A 27,297-nucleotide genomic window follows, 5' to 3' on the forward strand; every position below is an offset into this window, starting at 1 on the left:
AGCCGGTCAATCTAATACAAGGAGTGTAACATGAGGGTCTTATAGTATGTCATCATGACTGAAACCTGGGTCAATTTTACAGCTTATAGCAGCACGACTGTAACAAATGTCAGCTGACAGAAAATCATTATTTCCATGATACCGATCTCACATCATCTCCAGTGTTCGTGTCTAATTTTTTACGTCAATCACTTTTTCAACCATTCACGAGCAAAACATTGCGTAAAAATAAAAGCAGCGCTTTGACCTGTAAATGCAGTGTGCAAAACACCTGGAACAAAGGCAACACCTGTGCTGTGACTGATGAAGAACTTTAAGGCTGAGAAGAATCATCTGCACTACACTTTAATCTGTCAATCAAAGCACGGTTAATCATTAATCGTCTCTACTTTTTTAATCAGTTATTCTGTTGCTGACTCTCTGGTTGCTATTGTATCATTCAAAATGGCATCCAGAAATGGAAGCGGGTGCTGAAGAGCACTTGGCAAACATTCCCATGGGTGCAGTGCAGCGGTACGACAGAGCTGATGCAAACAGAAAGCCTGGATGATTCATGGCTCACATAAGAGCTTACATTAGAGGACAACTGCAGGGAGGGATATTCAAGATGTGCCATTAAAGAGCGGTGTCTATGCTCTGCCTATGGGAAATAATTGGCTGTGTAACATTTCTTTTCATTTCTAATGATCCAGCAAATTTGATCTCGGAGAATCTGCACTGTGGCTCTGCCGCCGCCATAACTTATCACATCATTTGAACGGCATGGATGGATGGACAGGAGAACGGATGGGTACAAAAACTAACCATCAAAAAGCAATAAATAAATAAATAATGGCAACGATCATTCACCTTGGTACAGTAATAACATTACTTATTGTCATAGGAATCGTGATGAATAATGATGAGCTTATTAACAATCTCAGATGCAGTGAAGAGAAAAAAAAACAGCTTTTTTTCTTTTGGCTGTGACTGAAGGGGTAAACTCTTACCTGGTGAATGAGGAGGAGGGGTACACATGAGCACCACACCCTGGCCTTCACGCACAGAAACCCCTCCTCTGGCCTTAGGACTGAAAGCACCGAGATCTGGAACAGCACACAAAAACAATTTCTCAGCAAAACAGTCAAGTATGATTTTTATAACCGTCACAGGTCATTTTGAAGGAACAAGAAAGTTTATTTTATCCTTGCAGCCAGCCTTCAGCTTCCTGATATGAAAAACTAATACATCAACAGGTAAAGGATAAAGGACGAAGCAGATACTTTTGGTTTGGTTACATGTTCTCACACGATTGTGTTTGTGGCTTCTTGTCCTTGTCGCCATATGTACAACCACTAATGTTTTCTTGTGTGGCGTTGGCAGTTGCTACATTATGGGGTCCTAGAAACCATTTAAAAAATGTCAAGAACATGGCCATTAGAAATGGCACGGCTATGACAAAAAAGAATAGAAGAATAGTACAAATTTCATATGGTATGCTGCACTTTTTCAACAAGGAGAGCAGCCTGTCATACAACTCTGTGATTAACCTGAACAACGGTTAAGCAACGGTTGAGGTCGAGCAACAACAGCAATAGATTGCTGCAAGGATGACGCATTTCTGTAGGCCAACCCTGAAGTCAGCAGCGCTCTAGTTCCCACCACAAAAAGCCAATGGCATTTTTTCCATTGGATTTAGGATTTGTGCAGAAAATAAGCTCTGTGACACATTTTGTTCAGTAAGATAATCTTTATAAATGAACACTTTTATGATTTTTGAAGCATAAATACAATTGCCATAATTAAAAAGCGACCCTCAGGCTTTAAACTAACTACACCACAGTTGTATGACTTCAGCAACACCACCACTACGTGACTGGTGATTGGCGTGATGATGTTTAATGTCTGCGACCACCTGTTTAGTCCCACCTGCTTGGAACGGCCTTTTTGAAGACATATAAAGGCCTCAACATTCACAGGTGGGGTATTTACTGAAGTACTTCATGTTGTAAAGAAAAACAGAAAATCTCTCAAGCTTTTGTTTAAATTATTTCAAGCAAATAACAAAAAAATCCCACTGACATTGAGATGTGAAAACCAGAAGTGCAAATATACTAACTCATTTCCATGTTCTAAGACTCATTCCTGCAGCAAAGATCATCAGCATGGTTGAAAGAGCCAACATTAAAGTGCAATACAGTAAATGTAGTCATTTGAAGCAATAAATTCCTCAGTGTGTGCTATATTGACCGAGAAAGCGGAGTCCTCCAGCTCCTGCAAAATCTGTTTCCTTCCTGCAACTGGATTCAAACAGAACTACATGCAAGATGAGTTTTTTTTTGTCACTTAATGCTATGTTTTGGCCTCGAGGTAGCCATGGGCTAGAATGCTGATACACAGCAACAGGGGCATGGCCATCAGAAGCTCACACACAATGCCTCCTGGTACGTGTAGGCACTGCCGGCACGGCTCTCTGAGCAGAAGACCTCCGCTATCTTGGTCAATATAGCACACACAGGAATTTTTTGCTTCAATTCATCCACATGAAAATTGAGATTTTTTTCTTCTTCTGGCATCAAACAGTTTAAAAGAACAAGACAGCAATAGAATTATTCCTGACAGAAATCAGGTTAATGTTGAATTTACACTCTTCATTTGAACTAGTTTAACTGTGGATTAATTCATCCCCGATATATTACCTTTACTTAGCTAAACTCCTTTACGGAAATTATTTTGAATGTACTAACGTGGCAGTTTTTGTTTTCACCAAGTTGTTTTTCTGTGGAAGTAAAACAAAGAATGTTTCATCTAAAATCCCCAAACTGCAGCCCTCTGGAACCCCAAACTGCCTGCTTAATTTCTAGTTGAAGCGATGCCAAAGTGTGGAAATCAGGCGACAGGCTGCTGACCCAGGGCGGGTCTCTGTGTCGGCACCACTTTCATTTCATCACTTTGAGGGCCAGTGTTTACTATTACCCAGGAACTGTTGGATAATTATGCCTCCGAGTGACTTGTGAAACCTGCAATTCATCTAAAATTCTGGCACATTTAATAATGATCATAGTTCATGGCCCACATTTTAAAAAGTAGCAAAAAGTCAATTCCCTGTCAAAGTGTGTTTCTTTATTTTTCAAAACATCAGTGTGGTCTCATTTTTCTCCTGATAGAGTGTAACATTTCAGGTGAGCAACAGTAAAGGTAAGTGTAATGGTATGTGACACTTGAGAGCCGATAAACAAAACTTAAATCAAGTGATATAAGTACAGTATAATATTCCATTATCAAATAAGATTATTAATCTTTTTTTAACCCAGGTAATAATTCAATTAAATTCAGCATTTATTGTCATATGCACATTTAAAACAAGCTTCCCTGTACAATTAAATTCTTCCTTTGCCCTCCGCTTTCATGCCATTCAACACTGAATGTGAAGGAAAATAAGACAAAGAGAAAAGAACATAAATAAAGTAAATGAGGAACACTATGTACAATTGCAATAATGTAAAAAAAATATTACATTATGTGCAAAAAGAGTTATTTGAAATTGTATTACATTACGTTGGCCAGTTATTGCATTATTGACTTTTATTACATTAAGAATGGAAAAATGATTACATTGGTAGTTATTGCTTTAATGGCAATTACTACATTATTGGCTGCTTCAAACCATTTAAAAAATGTCAAGAATATTGTCAGTAGAAATAGCATAGCTGTGGCAAAAAAGAATAGAGGAAGAGTAAATATTTCATGTGGTATGCTGCACTTTTTTAACCAGGAGAGCAGCCTGTCATACAAGCTGGATTTGCAAGCATTCAATCCACACCACAAATCAATGTGCCATGCCAACCACTTCCTCTGCTTAAAACAAGGCACATCCAACACTGAACAGCTCTAGACAGCAACTAGGATCAACAATATACAAAGCTAAAATTACTGAAATGAAGATACCTTCTCTTAAAGTTATCTAAAACTATGGTTGATCGAACCTTTTAAATCGTAAATTGATTCCTCACAAACTGGACTGTCAGATCAGTGTTAGGTTCCTCCTTTCACACAGAGTGCTGCTTGCTTGTGCGTATTGTGATGTATTGTTATATTGGACCCTGACTTGCCATTTTTTGATCATAGCTGCCTTGGACTGCTCTGCCTGTGAAACTCCATCATCTTGGCCCGTTCGCTATGTGCGACTGGTGTTGATTTATTTGTGCTAACAACCTGCCACCAGAATCCAGCAATGGAGAGCCACTGATTGTCACCATGTTCATTTCTGATTCACCAGCAGCTGTCACCACCCTGTCTTTTTCCGTCAACGCTACCTTCTACTTCTGTTTCCTGTTGAATTCAAAGATGAGTCATAAGTTCTCGTGGTGTTCACTACTGTAGCTTTAATGAGCAAACAGACAGAAGGTAGGCTAAATAAACTTTTCATCTTCTGATAAAGAGGTTTAAGAGTGAGATGAATGTGAGAGGAAATAACAGAAAGCCATGAAGACCTGCTGTGTAACGACTACTGACTGGCCACGGACAAACAGAGACCCTAACCCCAAACCAATATCAGTCGACCGATATCATCAGCCCAGTATTATCACCCCAATACCGGCATAACACATCTGTCGTAGTCTGCACCAGTACTGGCATATGTGTTGTCCGATATCTGACTATATGATGACTTTTTGTTAACAGAACATAATTAATTTTATTTGTTAGTTTGTTATGCAGCATTTTGTGTAAACCTGATCCCTTTTCCAGTCAGATTTCATGTTTACATATATATTGCTTTATTTGTGTTTTTAATTTCAAGCTGTTTATAATCATACTACTGAAAGTAGTTACTTCAAAATACTGAAAGTGACAAGCATAAATATTGTCTCTGCATGAATTATACAACTGATTTCATAACCATACATACTGTCACTGCTATGAACTGTTTTGCACTGTTTAGTTGCACATTTCAGAATTTTTTAAAATACTGTTTCTTGCACATTTACTACTATTTATTTTATCTCTGTGTATTGCTCTATTTCCACTGTCCTACACCTTACTTTTCTCACTTTTTATGCTTTAGTCCACACTTCACAACACATACTGTGTACCCTTTTCTCACATTAGTATTAGTTCAGTCAGACAACTCATGTTTATAAATGTTTATTGCAGCAGCAGAACATAGTTAGAGTTTGGCGTCTAGGCTCCGACCCCATCACTCCTTGCAGATTATGTTTACATAGAGATATTGAGGAGTGATGAATACATATCTACATATCTCAGACCCCGTGTCGAAGCCTGCAGTTGGATGATGGGGTGGTGGTGGTGGTGCTGAATGAGCAGGCAGTGACGCTGTTGCACAGGAGCCATGGCCTTGACATACAGAGGGAGAGATGGGAGGTTTCAGCAGTTTAAACAGACCGCCAGATTGGAAGGGTGCAGAGCGTGAGGCGTGTTACATGTGATAGCAGTGCAGCTCAGTTGACTGCCTCAACTAGCTTGCAGGCGTTGCTGCATTATTGTTAATATCATTCTTCGTTTTATTGTATTGTGAAGTTTTTGTGTAAGCTTCAGGAGGTTTCACCTGTGGGCTGATGTGTGAATTGTTATTTTATAAGTTGTATTTCTTATGATTGTGTTTTTATGACATGTTTTATGATCAAACTGAAGAGTTTCCACATTTATATTTTCCACATATATTTTCTTTACCACATTTTCTAACCTTTTTCCTATCCATTTATATCTCTGCTGTGTGACTATATAAAGGGTTACTTACCTATCTACCGATGTGTTTGTCATGTCTTTGTCACAAATGTATATGGATCAGATTTCTTTTTACTCCCTAATATCAGCACTGGCCCTAAAAGATCCAGTGTCCGACTGGCCTGACTACTGACCAATGATCTCTAACTGCTGAATGCAAATGTAATTACAGACCTACAACATGACTCTTGTTCTTATCAGGAAGCTCCCTGACAGGGGTAAATACTGAGAAGCTTAAAAAAATATAATATAATACAATAAAGTTGTTTGTCTAAGAAAACAGCCTCCTGAGCGTATTTGCATGATCAAATTAGTGCACAACCCACATAGAAAAGGTCTACTATTATTCTAGCTCAAAAAAAAAAAAATCACTATATTGTCCACCATATCAGCAATCTGGTAATTTCTCCCCTCTAAAAACCAATGCTGTATCGGTCTCAAAAATTCCATATCAGTCAGGCTATAATATTCCTTTCCCTTCAATTAGTAAGCTAGGCTCCCTAATGTGGAAAGACAAGTCCTCATAGACAGCTTTCCTGATTTAATAAATACTAAACGTGATTTTCATCTTATGTATTTCCCTTTTGATACTCTCTACAACCAACTGCTATAGGATGATAACAATTCCAGCTGCAGTACAGTATATATCCATTTTAAGAGACCCATTATACTTGTTGAAAACAACCAGTAAAGGGGGAGATCTTTCCTGGAAAACATCTCCAGGCACATGAGAAATTACACATTTTATATTTCAGGCTGCAGCAACACTGGTTGTTTGGAATAAATAAGTCATGATTAGTGGTTATAGCCACCCTGACTGAGAAAGGGGGGAAAAAAATATCAAGGAGCCAGCACCTACATCAACGTACAGCACTGTTTGATTGCCAAGTGAGGAGTGTGACATTGAAACACCACCGTAATGATCACTTAACATGTAAATATAAGATAAACAGGGAACAAGTGGGTGTTTAAGTCATCCAAAAATAAGACATCAATGTTAGAAGCACTCATATGTCGCAACACCAGGAGATGAGCTTGGTTCAATTGAAACTCTGTCTGACCTATCATTTCCCTTTGCACTACAATTATGTAAGTGAATCAATATTAATGGCTTTTTAATAATTAAAAAAAAAAACAGCACGGTCATTAAAACATCCTTAAAAATTACAAGTCAACATATGTCTGTATAAATGTTTAAAATCCAGAATTGCAGTGATGAAATGTGCAGCAAGCAGAGAAGCAGGTGCTCAATGCAAATTAGTTATTTCAAGATCAGTATGAATCCAATCAATGGGCATTAACAACTGATCATTTCAGATTTGTACAACATTTCAGAGAGCTGTGTGTGTGCATCTGTGTGTGGGTCCTCCAATGCTCAAGTCAAAGCATCCCGTTAATTTCATTACTACTGTACAGCTCAGAGTGGCTCGATACCTGAGCCTGAGCCAGACTCACGTCTGCAGAGAGGGAAGAAATCTTTGGGGAGAAAGATCAGAGGCCTCCTTTCTGCTTGCTGCCTTCAAAGTCACGGCTGAAAAACAGCCCAAGTGTGAGTTCAGCAGCTCAGAATTTCAAAACAAAGAGAGGAAAAAAGCATCCTACTGAAATGTCTTTGCAGCAGAGCACACGACCAGTGGATGGAATATAGAGAGCCGCGACTGAACCTTTCCTCGTGCACTCTGGCCGGTCTACTCTGCCTCTCCCCTGATTCCCTGCATGAAACAGGGCTGTGATCACTTCGCCAGCTTGACTTAACAACCCTCTGGACCAGAGGGTAGAGTGGAGTGCTGCACAGGCACATAATTTCAACCTTTGCCGGACCCCGCAAAATTCATTCTGGGATTCAGTTTGCTCTGCTTGAAATTATAGCAGGGGTTTGTAATTGGGAGAATAATTTTCCTACAAAGGAGCCCACTGACTGTATGTGATGTCTCAGTGTACACTGACTGTGGAACACAAGAGAATGACCATTCAATATCAAGTATTAAGAACATATAAAAGCATGTAATTACTCCTTTAAAACACTCAGCTTATATGGAAAAGGACTGTTCATCTGCATCTGAACTAGTTAAAACAGATGACAACTGTGTCAGTGCATGAGAATGTGCAGTGCCAACATGAAAAGAGAGGAAAAAGTTGAGCTCCACGCTGAGTGATAAATACCCACCATTTGTTATGCTGAAAGGGAGAGGGAAGGTTCTGCATCCAAATGTGTGCTGCAGGGCACCTCTCTTTGTTTCTGTGGCTAGCCTTTTGAAGGGTCGCATTTTAAAGAAATGTAGCCCAGGAATGGGACTATTACACATTGATGCTGGTGAATATTTGTGCTGCATAAAGCAGAAGAAAGAGCCACTTCATGTGCTCAACAGCCCCAGATGAAATTAAAGGAAAATAAATCTGGTCATGGGTTGAAATGAGTGGATAGCTTCTCTTGATACAGCCTCAGGAGGCAGCAACATCTATTGAGCTCCTATGTCAAGTTAAGCTTATTTAAGAAACAACCCCAATGAGGCAGCTTGCTTAATGTGTATCAGCTGTAAAAAAAAAAATCTTAAAGTTTGTAAAACTTGTTGTTGTTATTTAAACTATATCCCTGCAGACCCCAGATATATCATTTTTGTGATATCTCACAGGTGCTTTCTTCTGTCATTCCAATTTTTCATGAATTTGCCAATCAATTTGGTCACTGACATCATTGTTTTCTGTTTTAGTTTTTATTAATGCTTTACTAAAACATTTTTGGGGGGTAATTCAGCATACAATTTTCTACTTGTACAATATAGTATGATGTATGGGACCTCCTAAAAACACGGCCCAGATGGCCATGGTTTTGCAGGATGCAGCAGTGCACGCCTCAGTGAGCTCATGGACGAGCTCTGAGTACACAAAAAAGTCTGAGAATTCATCTGCAGTCGGGTAAAAGTCATTTTAAAATCTGCAGGAAAGTCTAGTCTAAGTTACAGCATTGTCAGAAATGCAAGGAGTGTATCCTCGTGAATTGATGATCACAAAAAATACAAAATCATCTCTGCTTGAGGTTACACTCAGGTATGAGGTCTCTTGTAGGTTTCATCTTGTGGTTAAGGCAAAGTTTAAGTTAATAAACAACTTTTTTGGTTAGATTTTACTCGCATATCCATAAAATAACAACAAGATGACCCAAAGTGAGCTGACAAGAATGTGCATCAGGCTAAACACTCCCCAGGCGAAATACCAAGTTTTTAAGGAGTCACTGTGATGTAAGCAGTATCTGTTTTATGAGCTGCAGGTCTGTTTACTTTCTGACAGTGCTATGGTAACATTATCTTTGTCTACAAACCTAGCGATTTCTCATCCTTAAGTTAGTTACCTTACTTTCCACACTTAGCTTGGTACATGATGCTAATACTGTTAAGTGTTTGATCATTATCAGAGCATTCGTCTTTGGTCAAAATAAACCCTTATTTCACCGCGTTAGATGTGAAAATATTCTGGCTCGATAGAATGCTGCTTCTGCCTCCTGCTCTTCTCCTGACATCTAACGCTGTGAATTAGGGTTAACGAAAGTTAGTGATTGTTGAAAGACTGGAATGAAGATGGTGATGCGAGATAGTTACCTAACATCGCTAATGGTTATCTAAGACAGTGAAGCGTTATCAAAATCCTCAAAAACACTATATGTAAAACAAAGTAAATACTTTTACCAGTATGTAGCAAGCTAACTGTGAAAAGTGAAGTAACTAACTTGATGAAAAATATCTAGGTTTGCAGGTGAGGGTAACATTATTTTAGCACTGGCAGGACATAGAGAGATGTGCAGCTTGTAAAACTGATCTTCATCTGATGATCACCATGTTACATTTTGCAAGTAGAGAATTCCACCTGTGCCATTTTAATGGATGGAACTATTGATTGGGTCATGTTTGCCATGGGTCCTAATTTTAAGTCTCACACACCATCGGGGGTTAGGGGCACTCCGTCAGTCATTTTGAAGGAGACAGAAAAAAGATGCAGCACACACAGATTTCTTCATTTGATCGGTCTATTTTTGTTTTATACAAAATGCTAATTAACAAACTTTCCTAAAATAATACTGATTTGTTTTCTTTTCTTCAAATGACATTTATTATATAACTAATAATGCTTTAAGCAAAAAAAAAAATAAGGTTTTGCTATGTTCTTGGAGTCCCCAGGGACCCCAGGCAGTAGTTCCTGCATGTTAAATATGTTTGTATGTTGGTAAGATGAGGGTTACCTGTATGATGATATAATGTATGTGCCACCATCACATGGGCATTTCTGTCTAGCTCTTCAGATCTCACAACAACAACAGTTGGAGAGATGTGGGATTTGTTGCTGACTTAATAGTACAACTGAGATATCCACATGTTTATTCAGTGAGTGATATTTTAGGGCTGTGGCTCCAAACCCCCAGGCCACAGAAAATATGCTACTGTACTGCACTGCAAGGAAATGCTGTGATTTGGTAAAAAGGGGGGCTGAATAATAATGATATAATTTTATAGAGGATTATAAGCTATTTTTGCCGGAATACCTAGAAGTCGGCACAGTCTGTCCGTGCTGCATCTTTCCTCATTTCAGCCAGTCACGCCCCCCAACAACAGGATACTGACTGACCTGTCTGTTATTGGAACTAGAAAATCCAATTTTGTGCAAAGGTGGCTCGGGTGAAGCTGATGTGTGACAAACAAGTGGCCATCATCTCAGCTGACAGAGCTGCCAGTCAACCAAAGATGACCTCAAACACTACACACCTGCTGCCTAAGCCTTAATATGCTTTAAAACTTAATTAACTTTTAAAAAATTAAGTCTGAGCCACACATTAGAGGATTTACTAATGCCTTGATGTACATATCTACATGGACTAAGTTGCAAAAAAAGAAATGAAGAGAAAACTTTGCTCTAATATATCCAGACTTTTTTGGACCCAGGATCATGCAGACATTACAGGTGGTGCATCTTAAAGGCTAGCTTCAATATTTTTCAACCTATTTTCCCATGGTTTTGTGTCTAAGTGACTAACTGGGACAACATTTTTTGAAACTGGTCCAGTATTGAGGGAGAGTGCTGCAGCCGACAGAAGTAAAACTGCGCTACAGTGTAATCTCTCCAAGTAACTGCAAACTGTCAAAGTAAGTCCATGTGTGCATTTGTTTTGCACATGACAGGCTCAGATTATTTTCTAAGTGTCCGACAACATTATGGAAAGGGTTGCTACAGAACGAGACGTTTTTGTAGAGAGCATGGTGTGTTTTGTTTAACCAGAAACAGCTGTTTTATTGCTCTTGCTACACTAACCAGACTCCCTTTGCAAAACTGTAATTTTAACAGAATTAACTTCATTCATACGTGAAAGAAACAAAATCAAACACACCAAAAATGTCTTGACTCGTCTTTCCACTGTTCCAGCAATCACCAACTCTGGTTTGGTCCAAATAAACCCCTAGTTCACAGACTTAGATGTGAAAATATTCTGGCTCTACTGTTTCCCTGCTGCCTATCTCTGCCATTGCTGGCCTGTCTGTGCTACTGGATTAGCTCACTGAACGAGTCTGACACTGAGCAGAGGCTCTAACTCATTCTTCGGATGCAAACCAAAAATGACAAAAATCACAGAGGAAAAAAAAAATTCACAGGGTTAGATGTGAAAATATTCTTGCAGCGCACGTCATTCTTCTTCTTTGACATCTGACCTCGCTCTTACTCCACTCCTATTTTCAAATCTAACACCGTGAAAAAAAAAGGGTTCATTTTGACCAAGGTGGTGATGGTGATGGTTGGAACGGTGGAAAAGATGAGCCAAGACAATTTAGTGACTTTTTATTTGGTTTCTGTCGCGCAGGAATGAAGACGACAATGTTAAAATGAGCAGGAAAACAGCTGTTTCTGGTTAAACAAAAAGTATCTTACTCTTAAAAAAAAAAGGTCTCTCTCCGTTGTTATCCACTCCATCATGTTGTCAGACACTTAGAACAACAATCGGAGCCTGTCAGTGGCAGAAACAAGCACGTTTAATGGACCTTCTTACGCTGTAGCTTAGTTTTGCTTCTGCGGTCTCACTCACTCTCACTGGACCAATTTCAAAAATTGGTGTCCTATTAGTAACTTAGATACAAAAATATGGGGAAATAGAACCCAAGTTCAAAAATACCATAGTTACCCTTTAAGGTACTGGACTAAGATACTGCTACGCTGACAGTTGTTAAAAAGATTACGCTTTCTAATGTGTAGAGCTACAATCATTCAAAATATAGGAAAATACAGTAAAGCAGCCAAAAATAAATGCTCTGATACAAATATGTGCAACCATACAATATGACACTAGAACTGTAATAATACAAGAATTTTAAACTTTGATACAATACTAGTGTATATATAAAAAAAAGCTTGTCTCTTTTGATACCACGGCACAAAGAAAAAAAAAACAGACCTCGGCACAATTTCTTTTTTAAAATGAACAAACTGCACAAAGTGTTGGTATGGAAAAGGTCACTGAACACTGTCTGGTTTTGCTACAAGCCAAATTTCAGGCAGGACAATAAAGACTGAACTGTACTGTCTGGAATGAGATCTTCTTTTTATAACTCCGGTACTTTCAGTTCCATGAATTGTTCATGTTGTTTTGTTTTTAAAAGTGTGGTATTGAAAAGGTATCAATCAAAACTTTTGACATACTTATGACCCATATGTGACTTTGTTTTAAGTGGGATAGAATCAGAATTAGAAAATGTGGTCTTTTTCTAACAGATAAAGGAGGGAAAGGTGCCTACAGAAACTCAAACTTCAACAAATGAAATTCACAGTAAAGACACTGCATAAAACACACTGACTGAATAGAATGAAAACTGGCAAACAACTGTACTAGAATTTATTAAGAACTTACATATCGCCACAATGAATATGATTAATAATACAGTGTCAAGCAAACGCATGGTATTTATGCAAAACTAAAAATAGCTTCCTATGTCTCAGCTTGAAGCTTAGACTAATAAATGAGTACCTACATATTACATTGCTCATTTGTCAAAAAAAGGGCTCAAGCTCTTTTCTCACATACTGATTTGACACTCAAGTGAAGAGAGGGGGAGGATAAACTCTGGACAGTTGAGAGGACAGATGAGGGTACATCTTGAGGTGCAGCTTCTGTCCCTCAGAAAGTAGCAGCACTTTTTTGAAGCGTGTCTGTGCTTTACCATCTGGGCTTTTCTGCCTGCCAATGCAGTCTGGCTTATATTTAATTTAGGACAGGTCGTCTTCTGATTTTTGTTCGCTTTTTTCATCACGCTCATATGGTATATTATGAAACAAACAAGACAAAAGTAAAAACAAAAAAAAAGACAAGAAACTTTGCTCCTCTTGGACTGAGAAAAACTAGTGCTTTTATAAAACAGGGGTTCATTTTTCTTCCTATTTGGTTTCAGGCCTATCTAGCCATTTGTTTCCTAAGTAATTCCTGTAACAACTGTAAGTCCCCATAATAACACATGGGACCATGTACTGTACTTTCTAGCAACAGCTCAGTGAGTGAGACCGGTAATCTCCCCGTAGACATGCCAATAAGGCTATTATGGTCATTGCTCCTGAGGAAACTGTGGAGAAAAGCAACAATGCGTTTTCCTCTAAGCATAGTGCCCCTGGTCTCTCTGTGTGCGCTGCCTCAGCCTGTGATGATGTTTTGGAGTTAGTCCAGGGGATTACTGGGGGAAGAAATGTGCTTTTTGCTCTCATTTACCATTGAGACATGGCATTTGAGGGCACATACCCTGTTAGCGGTGCAACTCAACAAGATCAGATGGAACCAGTGGGAGCTAGCCTCAGTATAGAAACCTTACTGACAGTGTAGTCTTTATTTACCCCTCTAACCAAACAGTTTTTTTTTTCACTCAGAGACACAAAGAGCTTGAAGCTAATTATTTGCCTGATATATGAACCATGTTCTTTACCCCCTGACAGACAAAAATGTACATTTTTCCAACACAGATGTAAAGACAGAGTAAATACTACATATATGCAGCAACATACTCTGAAATGTCTGATATTTTCTCTTAATTTTTTGTTAAGATAAACAATAAGAGAAGTCATCTCCAGATGCACTGACTGTTCTACATCATCCAGATCTACTCTTACCCAGATGTGCTGAATGGTGAATCCCACTTGATCATAAACTGGAGGGTCGTGGCTGATTGTTTTCTATATGCATAGCAAAATGCTCCCCAAACACTAAATAAGGGCAGGTGTTGTGCATGTGCAAAAACTCTAGCACATACCCCAGAACTGACCCTTCACTGAGCCCAGTGATACCTGTGGCAGATTTAACATCTAATTTGAGATTCATTTTCGAAACACTCTGTCTTAAATTCTCCAGAGAAGTAAAGAAAAGGAGCCTCTCTTTCTACCTGACGGCCATAGATTTTGTCCGCTACAATGATGACTTTCGCTAACAGATTTCAAAAGTACAGCTAGCTAATGTAAGCTAATACTAATACTCTAGCTGAGAAGTCTGTCTTCAGCTGACTTTTTAATGTTTCCGTCTCAGACATTTTAAAACAAGAACCCTGTAAAAGGGTCTTAAACACATTAAGTTACATCTGCGTATATAATGTACTGTTAATGCTGTAAAATCGTGGCTTACATCTCAGCAAACATTTCAGACGATGAATACAACATGTATATGTATATGATAGACAACTGAAATACACTCATTAACACTGGAAAAGGAAGCACAAGGACAGTGGACCTCGAGCCAGACTTGCCTCAAAGCTAATCTGGGTCGGCTTTGCTCTGAGTCGAGAGAGATGTGTCATCTTTTGTCCTCTTTGATTCTTTGATACTTCCTCTTCCTCAAGCCCCCCACAAAACAAATCTCTATTTAACCCCTGGGAATAAGCCATGAGTTTGACAAATGCTGTAGTATCTAACACAAGTTTGGCTGCAGGCAACTTTACTGCAGCAAGTAAGCTGACATTAAACTATTACTTGAAAAAACAACAATTTACAACAGGTAAGTGTAAAATTTTCACTTACCCAAGAAAAGAGTAAAAATAAAACATTAGTGAATCCCAGAAATCTGTGAGTACTAATAAAACAAGAACAAATAGTGGATACAAACAAAATAAAATGAGAAAAAAATGTTCTTAAACAGCTTCCTGCATGAGGCCCATCTTCAGACCTTGTGTCTGTAGAATTGTAAAGATGTTTAAATGAACAAATAAAAAGTCTACTCACATGCAAACTGTAACAGAGCATCTCGACTGAGGACGGTCCCGAAACTGTTCTCTGCTTTACACTGGTACTTCCCATGATCAGTGATCTCACTCGCATTGGTAATAATTAGGTTTCCATCAATGAAGCTGTAGCGGTAATCTGACTCTGCATCCACTTCTGTCCGATTAATGTACCAACTGAAAAACATGGGGAAAAAAGGAGAATTTAATATAATGAGTTAATGAGCTGTGAAAGTAGGACTGCAATTAGGAGACAGACAAATATATGTCACACCTGTATGTGGGTGGTGGGTTCCCTCGTGCTTCACAGTGCATCAACACTTTCTTTTCATCAGAATCCAAAGGAAAAATAACATCCTCTGGCTCCTGGATAAAAACAGGCCCAAACTCATCACTTTCTATGAGAGAAAAGAGATAAAGACAAGGATGATTGCAATTATCACAACATGAGCGCCACTCAGTTTTAACATCCAATTACTTTTTCTATTATTCCCCAGTTTGGTTAGTGTGAGAGCATATTTCCAACCAACCTCCATTATAGGAAACAAGAGACAAGGAGATGCACAGCTGCATAGTGTGGTGGAATTATAAACAACAAAATAAACTGGAACAGTAACAGGCGTGATGTTCTGCAGGAGACAGATAATCGTTTTAATAGGTGATCTATATATGATGTACTGTATAACTGATCATGCACACTTAGAAATAAAGATGATTAACTAGACACATAAAGCATTCTTCAGCTTGTTCCCAATGGAGAACCCTTTTTAGTATCTGGTAGAACTCTGTGTAAAAGTTCCACTTAGAACCCTTTGAGAGAGTTCTAACTATAGAGCCCAATGATTCTACGTAGAATTCAATGTGAAAGGTTTCCCTTTTATGGCGTAATGGTTCCACCAAGAACCTTCTCTGAGGGTTCTATCCAGAAGTTATCTACCTTCTATCTGGTGGTAACAAGAACCCACCCAGGGGGTTCAGCTGAGTAACTTTTTATAATTTAAGGTTGTATCAAGAACACACAAGGGGAGTTCTAACAAAAAACACATTTTATATTCAAAGGGTTTAATCAAGAACCCAACAGGGATGTTCTACTGAGAACATTTTAATTTCCCAAGGTTTATTTCTAGAACCCATCCAGGGGCTTCTACTGAGAAACATTTTATATTGTAGGGGTTTTATCTAGAACACACAAAGAGTCCTACCAAAAACCTTTTGGGCTTTATCAAAAACCCACCTGGGAAGTTCTACTGAGAACCTTTTCATACTCTAAGGGTTTTAACAAGAATGCATTCAGGGATTTCTCCTAAGAACTATTTTATATATTAATGGTTTTATCTAAAACACACTCAGGGGGACCTCTTTTATATTCCAAAGGTTTTACCTGGAACCTCCCAAGAGGGTTCAACCAAGAAAACTTTTTATATGCCAAGGGTTTTATCTTGAACAGACAAACAGGGTTCTACAGAGAACCCATTTATATTGCAAGGGTAATGTGTAATGGTTCCACCCAGCACTCTCTATGGTGGTTCTATCCAGAACCTATCCATCTTCTGAGGGTGCTAACAAGAGCCCATCCAGGTGGTTCTACTGAGAAACCTTTTATATTCTTAGCATTTTATCTAGAGCACACACAGGGGGTTCTACCAAAAACCCTTTATATATTCCAAGGGTTTTTATCAAGAACCCACATAGGAGGTGCTCCCGACAACCTTTTCAAATTATGGTACAAAGAACCCCTGAAAAAAAGAGTTTTTCAAGAATTCCAACAATCCCAGAAGAACTTTAATAAGAACCTTCAGTCTTAAAAAGAAACCTTGACAAACTCTTTCTTCAAAAGGGGTTCTTTAGAAGTAAATGGTTCTGGATAGAACCTGAGCCCTTCAGAGAGAACTGTTATTTTCAAGCGGGTGTTGTTCAACATTATGACATTCTGGTACTGGTAAAGGAGAAATAAGAACTGATCTTACAGTTCACCTGGCTGAATGTGATTCATATAGTGAAAAACAAATGCTTATAAATGTCACACAAAGCGCATCGTGTTCAAACATTTGTACCTGGGGGTACACAACAACGTTAGGTGAGTGATAATATACTGTTAGTACGTTTGTACTGACACACTGTTTATCATCTCTTCTCACTGATCTATTTCTGACCTTTTACAGAATAATTTTCACCACCCTGCTGCTGAAAATAGGCAATTTTTATTTGTCAGGGAAGAAATGCTACAACACAATCTTTCCTTTTTCTGTCAGACAACATTGTTTACTATTCTCATAATAGTCCGTGGCAGCCTTTGTTTTCTTTTGCAACAAGCTCTACGAGCAACATTACAAGAAATAAAACAAGCTTATGGTAAAAAGTGTTATCCACAAAACATGGCTCCATCTGGGATTCAAACATGGGTGATTTCTGGGCAGCAAATACTTACTGTAAGTAGCTCTTATCTCTGGGCATTAAGATGGTATTACTCAGATACAAATTAATGTGATAAAACTAAAATATGGTATCTTAATGACAAGCTTTTTTTTCCAACTGTATATGCCACAACAAAAAAGGTGCATGTTTTTTTTTCTTCTGACTCTTTGAATTTAATCCAATACCAATTTTGAATGAATAAAATTCTATCTATAAGGTTTTTATCTTTGGCCCTTTTGGTTGTATGCACAACTCACCTACTGTGAATATAATACATGTTCAAGGATCTATCAGTGAAATAACCACCAGGCACTTTAAGTATTAAACTCAGCGTACAACTTTTACTGACTAAAATTACCCATGCTGTATCCACATTACAGGCAGCTCATTTTTTGGTGCAGTGCAGGTATCCCAAATGTACAGAAATATGACATTTGGAACGTCATTTGAGGCACACGGCTCAATCTCTAACTCTATTTATTTCTTCATATTTTTATTGTCTTAAAAATGCACTTTATTTATCACTTTTTATCTGCTTGTTTTCCCTTTTTGTTTTTTTATCGTATTTTAAATGAAATTTTAACATTTCTTAATGCCTTGTTTTTAATGTATTTCTGTGCCCCTGTAAAGCGCTTTGCATGGTGCCATATAAATAAACTCTCCTTGCCTCGCCAAGTGTGCAAAGGAAGTGCTGCCACAGAGCCCTTTTATTAATTAGGCTTTATTGGTAATGTTTTGACGAAGACTAATAATGCCACAACCCAGATGAATGTAGAGAGCAGTTTATATTAATCACTGACAACATCAATCAGTTTGTTACATTAATATGCATTAAAAAGAATCACTGTCAGAAGTGTAAATATATCATTGAAATATGTTTTACATTATCATTAGGAGGAAAAAAAAAAAACACTAAACACCCCGCAGTAGCACTCATTTAATAAACTAATAAATAACTTTGAAATAACTTAAGAAAAGATTTTCAAATTAAAAGAATGAGATTTCCTTACTGATCTGCAATAAATTATTTAGGTTTCCAACAGACCTGGCAATGTGACATGCATCAGCAATAGACATGTCATCAATAAAAAATAAGAAAATTGTTCTGTCACAAAATGTTCAATAGTTTCACTTAAATGCCAATTATGTTATCAGTTGCAAAAACTGACATTTAGCACAACAACAGGAAGTCAGAAAATGAGTGCACACGGAGAGGATTTTGTTGGTAAAAAAGGACAGGTCAGCTCGCCAGTATAAAAGTTTTGCTTTTTAAATTGTATTACCTGTGTATCTTGATAAAGATGTGTACTATTCAAAAACAGGTCATTAATAATAATTAGTAATTATCAAAATCAACTGAAATTAAACATTTTATCAAGATAAGTTTTTCAGCCATATTATCCAGCCCTAGTAAAAAATGATACAATACCAGACAGTGTATTAAAGGATGCTACAATGAAATTAATTTACAAAGTAACACTGAGATATAATTTCTGCAGTAAGACGTTCATTGAAAGCTTGGATCGCAAATATTTACATAATGTAAAATTTACATACATATAACTGCATCTGAGCCATGTTGTTCCTTAATCTACTATAAGATTTCCTGTTGGTGATTTAAAGTGGATCTCATGTAAGAACTGAACTTTCCTCGGCACGAAATGTGCCAACATGTCGATATTTGTGGTGCTGTAGTGTTTTCTACTTGACAGTCCTGTTGCTGTTCTCTTCTGTTCCTTCAGAGTGCTCCAGTCTTTGATCTCGCCTTCTGTTAACACACAAGTGATGCACTTATTGTGGAGGGGTTTCTAGGTATGTATTGCATCAGACTCTACAAAAGACAGCTGAATCTTGTGTTCTTCGGAAGAACTGTGTCTTTATGTGATAATGAGTTTGTGAAGAATGTAAAGCTGGTGAGCAGGTAGTTAGTGAGCTTCTCTTTTTGTTTACATGTGGCGGCACAGGACAGCAGCTGGAATTTTCACAGTATGTCGATGTTCATACTGTTTGTTTAAACAGACATTGTTATATTGAGCATTTATGTCTGGGTGGCATTACATTTAATCTGGTACACAACACAACAATACAAGGCACCAGTCTTGAGTACTTTTCAGTATTTAGGTGTGATCTGATGACAAAAAGAATCACGGGCTTTTTTTCTCAGGGTATGTATAATCTCACCAAACCTTTGTCAGCAATTTACTGCTCTACAGGGAAATAAAAAGCTTTTGAAATAATACCCTAATCAGTGCAGGAAAATGAATCAATATTAAGTTGCAAACCTTGCTGTGCATATAAAGCAAAGCAATTCAGCGCTGGCAGTGTTACGAGTGCTAAGAAATGTCACTAAAGCTCTATATCTCTTTACAGCTCTCTGTCCACCCATGCTTACATACATCCAACAATAACTGCATGCTCCACCTGCCCCTGATTAGCTTGTAGAGGGGACCATGATGTATGATAAAATTATTTATATTTCAATTGACCGGTGTCACAATATACTGGTACAGACTGGGGATATTAATGATCAATCATTAATTGATTAACCACCATTAAAAATTTAACTGATTAAAAATGCATTAAGTGATAATCTATGTTTTGTGTACCATTTCTCTACAGTTTGGTTTGGTCTGCCTTGTTAGTCTAGAAATGCCTGTAAGTGTACCCCATGTGACATTGTTTTGTTTAGTGGAGTCATTTGTTGAATAAAGACAGGCTGACAAAAACAGTCGTTTTGAGTGAGAGCCTGATTGTTTCTGATAAATGAATTAATGCTTCACCTAACTAATGTGCTGCTAGAATTGCTCAAATGTAACTTGCAGTGAAAAAAATCAATGATTGATCAATTACCCCAATTTCAACTACCGGTGAAGAAAAATGCACAAAATTTGCATCCCTAGTATTGATGATAACCGTGATAAAAATTAAATACCGATAAGATAAGATAAGATAATCATGTTAATAATAAACAAAATATGATAATATGTAAGGGATGGTGTAGAGCGAGCGGATCACTATAGAGAAATAAACCCCGACAGGGTGATGCAGAACCCCGATGTGAAGTGAGGTTATTACACAACTACTTACTAAAGAAATCAAAGGTTTGACATAAAATGTTGATTTAAATATGATTTTATTGATTTAGAAAAGATTTCATTGTTTCTGCTTAAAAAAAATAGTCAGTTCATTTCTACGGTTGGAAATGTGTCCATAGCAACGGTAACTCCGTAGCGAAGACAAGCCTACTTAGGATTATAATTCACATTAAACGGAACATTTCACAGTCATGGCCCGTACCGTGTTCCGTTTAGTATTTACTTCAGGTCTGTCTTCTTCAGTTTTGCCAGTTTCCTTGTTGTCCAGCTCCTTGTTTCTTTTCACTTCTCTTTCTTTCTCTGCACTGTTTTCCTGTCCTCGTCTTTTCTTTACTGGGAACTGATCAGCCATTAACCATGAATCCAAAGTTTCGCTCTCTCCAAATATATTAAAATTGATATTGATTTTCCTGATGGAGCAACAGAAAACAGTTTCTTGTTGCAGGGTGTAGACGTCTTTCTGTAGATTGATATGACAGGACGTGATCTGCCAGAGTCGTCAGACCAGCGTCCATAGCAACAGTCTGCTATTCATAGCAACAGCCTGCTATACAGAAATAACAGACCTTAGAATGCTGTAATTGACCAATCAGAATCAAGCATTTGACAATGACGTGTAATAATATGTACATAACACAGCGCCTCCTATATGCTCTTAAATCATTATGGTTTTAAATTTTCTATAGATATTGTGATGATACCATTGTCGTGAATTCTCTTGGCGGCAATAATCATGTACAGATAATCTGATATTTTGACAGCCCTCTTGGAGTTTCAGTTCAAACAAGGAAGTGAAACTACTGTATCCGTCTGAAAATACTGTACTGTCTCTTTATGTCACAGACTACACAAAGTTTATGTTTAATTTTCCAATTCATTTTTTAAATTAATTTCAGGTGATGACATGAAAAAGGGCCACAGTTCCCACAACGTTCAGAATGTGACAAACGCTGTCAAATTAAAGCTGAAGTTTGTCACTTCAACCCAAAGTTATTACTTCATTTTAAATCCTGTGTGACGGAGCACAAATCGACCAAAAGAATGCCATTGTCCTCCTGGCTGCACTGTAATTCTGGTTTACAGTTGAAGTGATCCAAATCAATAAATAATATATAGTATACTGCAGAGAGCCATAAAAAAGGTTATAGTTTCTGCTTCAGATGGCAGGTGAAACCAACCATGAATTAGACTGACGCCAAACTAGTTAAATAGACATTTGAAGCACAAACATTTTATTTCCACCGGTCATTTATTGTGGTAAAGGCATGACAATGCAAGTTAATTAATCTTTTCTTTATTTTTGGGCACCTAGTTGCATAATTAATGCTTAATTACTGGAGCTGTGTCCACATACAATATATTATCTGACTATTTGAAAGCATCGAAAAGACGGATGAAAAGCCAGGTTTCAGTGCTTAAGGACATACAGTCTGCCTGTCTCTGTGTGTGTGAAATACAAACACATACACAAGCACAGAAGTTAAATCACTCAACTTCAAGTGCCACGGCCATCTGTCAGTCACAGAGCCAAAAAAGCAATATCCCCTCTAAGCCACGAAAGGTGCATTACTTTTTGGCGTCCATTTCATCCAGTGAACATCAATCCAGTGCTATGGTATAATGCTCTTGTCACCACTGACAATGGAGAGGCATTACTCTCACCTTGGTTATAGAGATGTAAGTCATTTTATGGCTACATAGTGATAATGCTGTCAAAAAGTAAAAAAGACAGAAAGATAGGCAGGGAGGCACGGAGAGAAAACATGGAAACAGAACAGAAAAATAGCAAAAAGACAAAACCAAATGCAAAAAAGAGCTTATTCTTCCTATTTTCTGCCTGTATGTAATATGACTGACTCATTACTCCGAATGTGTGCTGTCCTTTTGCCAATTCAGCAGCTACTTCAGATTTCCATTAATTAAGCACTCCAGATGCAATAAGCATGTGATTAATCATATATTAGAGCACCGATGTGTCATTATATCCCGTGGAATTATTCACACTGTAAGTCAGAAAGTGACCCATGTAGATTTACAACAGTGTGTTTCCATGCTGTGTTTGAGATATTAAATCTTCCCTTTTGACAAAGATATCCATCATATCTATAGCTTCTATACTGACAGGAACACAGAGGGAGCTGGATATTGCCATGATCCCACTTCAATTTCACAAAGGGCATAACCCCGGTCACTGCAGACCATGCACAGTGATGATGGATAGGTGAGATTCATTTCCAGGACCAAATCTAAACAGGCAGGAAGCCCTCACAAATAACATGTGAATGGAGATGGCAGACTGTTACAGAGATAGCACAGTTCTTTCACACCAATCACGTTTTTATTCAAACTCTCTGAAATGACCAGCCATTTTCGTTTGCTGTTTTTCTGGAGTATCATCTGGACTCATGTGGTGTCTTCTGTTCACATGAAGACGACCTGAAAATTCAGGTCTCAGTCTTTCCTGATGTGATTACAAGGCCATTGGTCGGAACTACAGACCAGAGTCTGTGGTTGTAGATTGAAGCCTGGAGTTTGGAATTATGGGAGTCATAACCTTGCAAGCAAAGCATTTTACAAAGATACAGAAGTCATGTTCTCTGTATTATTTCTGAGGATTAATCTTAAAATATATATGTTGTAAGATGTTAAATTAAAGCAACAAATTGCTAAATTCCATCATTAATGTCCAAAATATGTTCGAGAAGTCAGTCTCTTTCAAGTCAAATTTGGAATGATTTTCCAATTTCTTTTCCATATTGATGCTGTGCCTTTGTGTGTCAGAATCTTTGGACAGAAAATATTTATTAACATTTATTGCAACTAACCATTTTATTTCTTATTTTAAAGGGCATATTATGTTTTTTTTAAATTTATTCAAAGACACACCAGGCCTATGTATGTAATCTATAAATTTATCCTATTCATAAATCTATACATTTTCCTAAATAATTACTGTTACTCTCAAAATGCATTAAAATGCATACAGTTATACCATAGTCTTCAACATTTTGGTCACAATCTTTCTCATATTACTAACTAAACAGTCCACTAAACTATGTTACTGAAAATATGTTAGAATATATATAAGTGAGAAATAGTTAATGTCGTCAAAAAAATATTGACACATATTTGATCAGAGCTGCCTAGTTTTGTAGTTTGATCTTAATTTCATGTCTAGAAGGGAACCCTTGATTTGCAGGTTTAAAGATAAATCTTGGAATGATCTTTTTCTGGTCTGAAGTTACCTGAATTTGGACAGGAAACATAATGGTGGCCACCTGATCACAATCTTTCAGCTATTAAAACTAAACAATACACCAAATAATGTGTTGGAAAACATTTTTAGTGAGAAATACGCAACACATTAAGAGAACTTTGGTCCATATTTGATCAGCATTGTCTAGTTGCTGCAAAGCTCTCGACACAGTCCAACAGATGGTCACATATTACACCAAATTTCAACCTCTTTGCAGTGGCTTCCTGTTAATTTTAGAATCTATTTTAAAATCTTAGTGCTCACTTGTATAGAGCCCCGACATGGCCACGCTCCTCAGTACATTACTGACCTTCTACACGTCCCCACTCAGGGGGTGTAGAAGCTCAGTAAGTGCTCCTCTGACACATTTCAAGACTTGGGGAGATCACTTTTTCCAATTGGCAGCCCCTAAACTTTGGAATATTTCCCAAAAAGCTTGCAATCTCCGGACTCTGTGGACTCTAAAAAAACAGATAAAAACCTACCTGTTCAGACAGCCATTAAGGTAGCATGTGGTATTTTATGTTTTAATTTCATCTGATGTTTTCTCCTTGTACTATTTATTTTATTTGACTTGATTTCTTTTTGACTGTGAAGCACTTTGTGACCGGTGTCTGAGAAAGTTGCTATACATATAAAAGCTTTGCTAGATTGACAGTTTGAACAGAGTTTGATGAGCCCTGGAGCGTCCTGTGAGTTCCACTGGACGGACTCACTGAGAATGATTTGTCAAACACTTCACAGCCCCACCCTAAAGCGTACCCTGCTTTACTGTCTGTTTTACTCTGAATGGGACCATAATTTACCAAGTCATACTGTATAGAAGAAGACTGGAAGCGAGCGATTGAGACCATAATTTCATTAGGAAACTGTTTACTGAGGTCTTAAATCAGGTGAGATGTAACAGACATCTCATGTAACATGTCATCATGTAACAACATACAATCAGACTCGTTTTTGCAACCTGTGGAGTCGCCCCCTGCTAGAAATGAAAAAAGAATGCAGGTTTAAGGCACTTTGGCATTGGCTTCACTTTTTAGACCTGAAAGCTCTGTCCACTTATTTTACTGTCTATGGTCAGAATGTAAGAGAATGTAATCCAGGACTAATAACTGGAAATGCACAAAAATGCAAAGCTCTCCTAGTAGGAGGCAGATGCTGACATTTAATAGCTAGCAATAACATCTTACAGATAATCATATTCAGCTATCTCTTTGTTTCCTTAACTAATGAACACCACAGTGGGTAAATAATGCCAAAGTGTACACAAGTGTTCATTATCCTTTGTTATAGCTGTGAATGAAATCCATGCAGGAAAACAAGTTTGTAAATTGTGCTATTAATGAGCTATTTGTGAGGTTACTTGACATTTTTTTGCACAGTTAGTTTCCAAGTACGAATGTGAACTTTAACATATCAAAAGCAAAACTTTTCCATTTTGTTTGAGACAAGAGCAAACAAACTGTGGGTTTGACTGCACCATTAGTTTTACCTTCACTCCTGTAGTCCTCCTGAGAGCTGAGCAGACTCAGGGCTGACAGGGGGTGACTGGAGAAAGCAGGCCAGTCAGGAGTCACCAGCCCACCACTGTGGTGTTGTCGAGGTCTGCTGCGCGAGTTGAGCACTGACGAGCTGTCTGGTTTCATTCGTAACACTGCTGCATATGATATAGGCCGTGCTGCAACAGCTCTGGCAAAGTCTGAAAAAAAAGATGAGATACAACAAGGAGTTACATCATATGTAATCATGACTTTCAGTAAAAGTGGCCTGCTACTCCAAGGTGACAAAAATCTGGCCTGAGGAACGGCATTTTAGATAAATATTTGGAAAAGTATCTGAAATCAATGTCCAAACGGAAAGTTTATTTAAAAGAATCTGAACGTGTCTTGATTGATGCATGCTGCCTTCCAGACAGCTAAGAACTTAAAACTTTCTGACCTCCTACTAGAAAAAGTACAATAGCACGTCACTCAAAGTTCGAGTTCCTACTTGTGAACTTGGGGGAAATCCATCTACCCAAACCTCATGAAGAAACAGTTGTCTGACATCACACAGCAATGATAGCACCAATGGACGCCTAAAATAATACATACCATAGATAAAAACAGGAAAAACTGCGTGTAAATTCCTGTCAAAATATATCATCTAATGTGTGTCATCTCATGCAAGTTGGACATTTCAACAGGGAAATTCTGACTTCTGACTTCGACTGGAACTGAGCACGATGCTGCTGAATGCCCCGGTCACACAAGCACAAATCTGTGGCTTCGCTTTGTCTGGAGTTCAACTCTGGTGAACAGCCTGATGCTGCTGCAGCGTAATCCTACATTCCAGACAAATCGAAACTTGACATTTCTGACCTCTTATACGAGAAAAATTATGATTTCGAGTTCCTCCTCATAAACTCAGGATAAATCCATCTACCCGGATGAAGATGATGTCACACAACAATAGCAGTGCCCATGGAGACGCACATCGCTCTGTAAATGGTGAACCATCAACAAAAAAAGTTAATTATATTTGCCTGTATTTAATTAAAACAATACATACTATCACACTTCCCACTTTCCTGTTAGCCATGCAGTATACACACCAACGTGTTTCTATTCAATTTATGTGTATTTCAGCCTTTGGGGTGGATGTGTGGAATGGGTTGGGTGATGAGTTGAAACAAAGAACAAATATAAACCAATTTCAAAAGCTATACAAAAAAGATATTTTTTTTACAGGTATAGGGATTAAGAAAGGTTGTGTTATGGGTTTGGTTTTTATTTATTTCCTTAACTGTGGGTGTATATTTGGGCTGTAAATGAAGTTGGGACAGTTGTTTACATATTTAATTAGTGTTGTAAATAAATCTAGGATGGTTTGTGATAATTTGGGATGAGATGTGTTGTGATATTATATTATATTATATTATATTATATTATATTATATTATATTATTATACTATGATACACAAGTTAATAGAGGAGAAGTGTGAAAGGAGTAGGGAAATATAAGTTTTACGTCTACCTACTCCTTTTCGGACACTGTTACTCTTGTTTTTTATACCTGTTTCCTAATGTTTGAAATTAAGTAATTCATCCATTCTTTCATTCATTCTCAGCCAGATCATCTTATGTGCTTTGAACTTAACAGTCCAACCATCGACTGATTCCTGCTCTCTTGAACCCCTTTCTCTTTGCCTGTCTGGTAATGACTTATTTCTGACCACAAGTAAAACCGAAATTTTCACTTCATATTCCTGGTCCTTGAATCATGGTTTTGGGTCAAAACATGGTAATACTGAGCTGTTAAAGTATTATATTGTAACCTCTGTAATTTGTAGTACTATTCTATATACTATTGTCCTCCTCTATAGTACGAATGAGCTCCAGTCAGTTTTTTATGCTACTGTAGGAGGAATAATCTGCAACAAACTAGTGTTCCACAGGGCAGAAATCTTGCTGAACAGTAACACAGAAAAGAAAAGAGTTGAGACAGCAGGATAAGGAGGTGTCATGATTCAGAGACAGCTCTGAATGAAATAGGTGGAAAAAACCTAGAATGCATTTCCTACAGTCTGCAGAAAATACATGTG

At 37.8% G+C, this 27,297-nt stretch overlaps 1 protein-coding gene across 1 annotated transcript in view; it reads right to left on the reverse strand.

Annotated features, from left to right (window-relative positions):
• The window catches only part of cntn5 (contactin 5), a 169,005-nt gene that overhangs the window by 75,947 nt on the left and 65,761 nt on the right, over nt 1-27,297 (reverse strand). The window contains exons 3-6 of the mRNA XM_084717428.1: nt 25,207-25,413; nt 15,223-15,346; nt 14,950-15,125; nt 990-1,085 (exon numbers count right to left, since the gene is read on the reverse strand). Of these exons, the coding sequence (XP_084573554.1) occupies nt 990-1,085; nt 14,950-15,125; nt 15,223-15,346; nt 25,207-25,413 (603 nt within the window). The remainder of the gene's footprint in view (nt 1-989; nt 1,086-14,949; nt 15,126-15,222; nt 15,347-25,206; nt 25,414-27,297) is intronic.

Source organism: Lutjanus erythropterus, chromosome 4 (genome assembly GCF_056507025.1).
Source record: "Lutjanus erythropterus isolate fLutEry1 chromosome 4, fLutEry1.hap2, whole genome shotgun sequence".
In the NCBI taxonomy this organism is placed as follows: Eukaryota; Metazoa; Chordata; class Actinopteri; order Lutjaniformes; family Lutjanidae; genus Lutjanus; species Lutjanus erythropterus.